Source organism: Malania oleifera, chromosome 10 (assembly GCF_029873635.1).
Source record: "Malania oleifera isolate guangnan ecotype guangnan chromosome 10, ASM2987363v1, whole genome shotgun sequence".
In the NCBI taxonomy this organism is placed as follows: Eukaryota; Viridiplantae; Streptophyta; class Magnoliopsida; order Santalales; family Ximeniaceae; genus Malania; species Malania oleifera.
In genome coordinates this window covers 25,035,423-25,041,208 of record NC_080426.1, presented here as the reverse complement: position 1 = coordinate 25,041,208, position 5,786 = coordinate 25,035,423, and the positions used below count along the sequence as shown (strand labels likewise).

Below are 5,786 nucleotides of genomic sequence, written 5' to 3'. Positions count from 1 at the left end.
TTGTCCATTTGATGTAATAAATGTGAGATTGATATTTGACATTTTAAACTAAATATTTTCAAAAAATATTTTTCACGTGCTTCCAATAGTTTCCTATAAAAAGGGGATAGCCTTCATCACATGAGTCACCACTAGCATAGCTAATTCCTGCACATCTGATTCCTGCAGCCGTGCTTTTTCTTATTCAGAGCCACCTAGCTATGGATACAAATTGGGATGATGATCATGATCTGGTGTCAAGAAGGCAAAGCAGTACTCTTAAACCTATTCGAACTGATCTTAAAGAAGAAGATGCAGCAGCAGCGGCAAGGATGGGGGCTGCTAATATCGAAGAACTGGCGCCGTTGAGTCCAATGGCTCGCCTATTTCATGAACCTGATTGCAACCTTTATATCATTACCATCATTGGCTGGAAGACTCAAATCAACATCCACGCCTTCAAAGCCAACCTGCTCTGCAATCTCCTCCACCACCCTCGTTTCTCCAGTTTGCAGGTAAGCAGCGGTGTGGTCTGATATGATCGATCACAATTTTTAACTTTGTTTTGGCAAACGTACTAACTAAAAGAACAATTCATGAGATGTAGGTTTTGGACGAGAAAAAAGGCAAGGAGATGAAATGGCTCCCAACGAAGGTGGACATAGAAAACCATGTTATAGTCCCACAACTAAAACCAAACATGGAGTCACCAGACCAGTTTGTTGAAGAATACATAAGTAACCTCAGCGCGACCACCGTCGACATGTCCAAACCCTTGTGGGATCTCCACATCCTCAACGTGAAAACCTCCAATGCCGAGGCCGTCAGCGTCTTCAGGTTCCACCACTCCCTCGGCGACGGCACATCTCTCATTTCCCTTCTGCTTGCTTGCACCCGCAAAACCTCTGATCCTCAGGCACTGCCCTCAATTCCATTAACCACAAGCAGACCAAGTTCATCATCGACCATGTCTTTCCAATATTTGTGGTCATTTCTATGGTTGGCTTGGAATACCATTACGGGGATCTTTATGTTTTTGCTAACTTTGTTATTTCTGACGGACACAAAAACACCTCTGAGTCTGACCAAAGCTTCATCAACCACTCGCCGACGAATCATTCACCGCACGTTTAGCCTTGATGATGTCAAGTTGGTGAAGAAGGCCACAAACACTGTATGTCAAATTGGGAAAATTATAGAAGATCTTCCCTCCACATGTCGTGCTTCTATATTTTAAATATTAAATATGAAGCAGATTGATCTTACATTCATTAATATCAGAGGAAGACACATTTTCAATAAATATATAATTTAAGAAACAAACACATGAACATGTGGAAGGGGACGATTTCCTATATAAATCAACGCTGTCGTATATATTAGATATAAATTATTTCTAATTATATATAATCTGAAATATTTGGACTATAAACCTAATACGTGAATAGGAGCTAATTAATTAAGTTACAAAGTTTAATTTGGTTTTATATAGACCATCAACAACGTAATGCTGGGAGTTACACAGGCTGGTTTATCTCGGTATCTCAACAGGAAATATGGTAATAAAGCTTACTTTCACTGCATGGTGCACTCTGTTTAGAGTAATTGACAATTCATATTTTATACATATGTTATTGATTCATATATATGGCAGGTGATCAGAGCAAAAAGGCAGAGGAAACAACAAAGAAGGAGTGCAATCTTCCAGAGAAAATTCGCCTAAGAGCAACCCATTTCATTAATGTAAGACCAAAAACAGGAATCCATGTGAGTGCTTCTCTAATCCTTCACGTCTAGCTCATTCTTACACAAATGATTTCAAGCCTACATCGGATATAATTGTTATACAAACATAGATCATGATGTTAATTAACCTTTATAATTTAATAATCATGATGTTCATGAGTTCTGAAAATGCATAGTGGCAGGAAAATTCATCATTTTGCAAGAACATATCAAAATTTTTTAACAAAAATTTTAGTATGGCCTGGTTTTTTAGCATGCATGATAGATAATTAAGGTACTTTTATATATTTAAACACACACACATACACATATGTATAATTACGCTTAAAATTTCTTCTTTCGTGTGTGTGTGTGTGTGTGTGTGTGTGTGTGTGTGTGTATGTGTGTGTGTATATAGGAATTAGCGGAGATGATGAAGAAGGGAAGCAAGGCAAGGTGGGGGAACTCGATTGGGTATGTGCTGCTCCCTTTAACTATAGCATTACGAGATGACCCACTTGATTATGTTCGTGGAGCTAAGGTGGCTATGGACAGAAAGAAAGCTTCTTTTGAAGCTACTTGCGTTTCTCACATGGCTAAATTGATCCCCAAGTTATTTGGCTTTAAGGTATATATATGAATTAATTAATTAATTAGTATTCCCATTTCCGTGTTCCATACTAAAATCTTTTTGCCTTTTTGATACCTACGTACTAAAGAACATTAACTGCTAGCTGAACTGTGACCGTGCAATCACAAAGAGGCAAGGACTGAATGTAATGGTACACTGAATATCATTCCATGAATGGGATGTCAGCCTTACGCTTTCCTAATTGTTTGTACATAAATGTTTTAATATGCTTTATTAGCTATCACCCTACGCGCTGGGCCATGCAACCCTGGGGGAGTTGGGTTGTGCAGGATGGCTTTAAGTTTCATTGCTACCCCTATAGCTTCCACTGTGTTCAATTTCTTAATTTCTTGAGAAGTGCAGACTAATTACAGACTGTGATGTTTCAAAAATCAAAACGATGTCTATATATATATATATATATAGACATATATATATATATAGACACACACACCTTCTGTGACCCCTTATTCAAACCATCTAAATGGGTTTTAATTTATTGCTTTGCAAAAACCCTAAAAGAAAAAAAGTGATGAGGACTTCATCAACAAGCAATTAATACAAGCTAGCTACCAATTACTTAACATGTCGAAACATCTAAAATTAACTATAGATTGACTAACTTGACTTCATTCTTCCCTATGTACGTCTATGGTCAACAGGCTGCAAGCATTCTGTCCTATAGAGTTCCCTCTCGCACTACGCTGTGGTTCTCAAATGTGGTTGGGCCACAAGAGGAAATTGGCTTCATTGGCTGTCCCATAGCCTACATTGCACCCAGCTGCTTTGGTCAACCAAGTGTAAGCAACCCCATGATTAACGATTATATTGCTATTGATCTACTTTATTTTGCTAGCTAGGAATGAAAGATATTAATGCGCGTCAAATTAAGAATCAGTAAATCAACCTGCATGCTGAATTATTCATCTTGCAGATCTCTGCATTCCTACAGTCGCACTAGCTATTGAATGATGACCAATTAATATGAGTAATCATACTTAATTTCTTGAGCTAGCTAGCTAGCTAATTGCATATGTATATATCCTCTGCGTTACAGGCATTGATGATACACGTTGTTAGTTATATGGACAAGATAACAGTTGTCATGTCAGCAGACGAAGACACAATTCCTAATCCTCAGGAGCTGTGTGATGATCTTGAGGAATCCTTCAACCTCATCAGAGCAACTGCATGCCATATGTAGCAAGAGAGCTTGCGAAGATGGATGATCACATTGAATCAAGCAAAAATATAAAGTTCATATATTCGCACTATATGTGGAATAATTATTAGGTAGACCAAGTCTACCATGTCATTAATCATGGACAAACTTCCTAAAACACTGAAAACTCATGAATTTTTTTTTTTTTTTAAAGAAAACTATGTTTAAGTTATATAGTCTTTGTATTAGTGTATGAGTTGTCACTGCTTTATTAGGTTAGTATATGGATAATGTGGTAGATCTAATCTGCCTTATATGTGCACATTCAATTATATTATGCTAGCTAATCAATTAGCATGTAATGGACTTTAGTTGATCATCCAATAATAAATGCAAACACTACTGCTTTGTTAGTAAAAATATTTTATTTAAATAAGTACAACATGCATCTTGAATGTATTTATGTATCCCATCTTTGAAGAGATTTAATTAGATTTGGACAAAATGTAGTGTAAAACTATATTGAAATTTGTTAAAATCTTCTCAAATCCAAATCCAAAAACTAACCATACTCCCAAACATAGTTTTAACCAATAATTGGAAGAGACTTTATATTTGGATTCTTATTTGTGTGGATTAAGAAAAAAAATGTAATATAAAATTATATTACATTTTGCATTTATGAGTAAAATATTCTAGGTAAATCTTTTAATTTCACATTTATGAGTTTAATATTCTGCCATTTTGTCCAAAAGGCTCTTCTTTTCTCTTCTCTCCTTTTCTATTACTCTGCTATTGCTTCACAGCACTACACCTCTTCGATCGTTAAATTTAAGAAAATATTGGGTGTAACGCTCTGACGCCCTCCAACTGAGGCCCGGAGTGTTATGTGTTCCCTTCACCTATCTCTGATACCATAAATACCATTCACGCAATAGAAAATAACTAAACATTCTCAACTAAAATACCAGAGTTCTATACTATACATCCCAAAAAGTGTATCCATTCACTTTATATTACATAACTAGGAATTAAACATAACCTTTAAATATTTCATGTCTTACAACCACTCATAATTACCAAAAACTAAACCTTGCCCGAAGCTAGCTAAGCTCAATCGCCAAAAAATCCTAAAAATGAATTGTATATTGAGGTGAGACACTTCTCAGTAAGGTGGAATAAATTATAACAGTGTGTACCAGATGAGTTTTAGTGTATACAAAATATAGCCATTTATTAATCAACATCAACTGAAAAGACACATGCAGACTGTTCTCACACATACACAACCATTATTTATAAGCGAGAATTCCCGAGGATTGGGGAGATTACACGTCCATACAAGTAACGCCCCTTTACTCTGATACCATTTGTAACTTTGCCTTTTTATATTGGGTGTGGCTACAACAGATAATTATCAGGGCACTTACCTTACTTAGTAAGCCCTCGGGCGAAGAGTTCTTGTAGAGACCCGAAAAATTAAATTAATGAAAGTAATCAAAGAAAAGAAATGAAAGAGAAAGAATAAGGGGATCATCAGGGGTTCGTCAACGAACCAATGGTCTTCGTCGACAAAGTACACGTGTCTCGTCGACGAGAAGATACCGAGAGTTTGAGAATTTCAAAGAATTTCGGGTTCATCGACGAAGTGCCTTCATGGGCTCATCGACGAATTACTTGAACTCGTCAATGACCGCCGGCCCATAAATAGTGAAACCCTCATTTTTCAGTGTGAATCTCTCTCTCTCTCCTCTCACACTCTCTCTCTAACCTACAGTTTTCCCTCTCTCTCTCTCTCTCTCTCTCTCTCTCTCTATCTTCAATTTCAGCTTCGTTATAACCCAAATTAACGATTAGGAACAGCCACGAGGTTCGTGGGGAAATTCTGTACAACTTAATTAGAGTAGATTTTCAATTTGGAGTTCCGATGCACCATCCTAAAATCAGGGTAAATGAATTATTTTAATGTTTAATGGGTTATTTGGGGTATTCGAAACCTAGGAAGTGTTAAATAAGAATTATTCTGGGAGATGAGTTGATTAATTTGGGAAAAATGTAATTTTAAGGATTTTGAGTTTCGGACGCCGTGGGCGTAGGATTTAGGCTTTTAACGGACCTCTCAGTAAGTCAGGTAAGGGGAAGAAATTATAATAGTATTTTAGAAATTATGGGTTGAATGAATATGTGAAAATGGTGATATGATATTTTAACTGTATATATTATGATATGAATAACAGACGAAACTGTGTGGCATATGAGGTATACTGAGAATATGTTTGAAACTGGGTT

General features: G+C 36.5%; 1 protein-coding gene across 1 annotated transcript; it reads left to right on the top strand.

Moving 5' to 3' along the window:
* Positions 1-200: 200 nt before the first annotated feature.
* On the top strand, positions 201-3,539 carry LOC131166552 (wax ester synthase/diacylglycerol acyltransferase 11-like). The gene is made up of 7 exons (XM_058125144.1): positions 201-494; positions 587-1,153; positions 1,472-1,573; positions 1,675-1,746; positions 2,123-2,332; positions 2,998-3,135; positions 3,393-3,539. The coding sequence occupies exons 1-7, from the start codon at positions 201-203 to the stop codon at positions 3,537-3,539; spliced, it is 1,530 nt and encodes a 509-aa protein (XP_057981127.1).
* Positions 3,540-5,786: the final 2,247 nt, after the last annotated feature.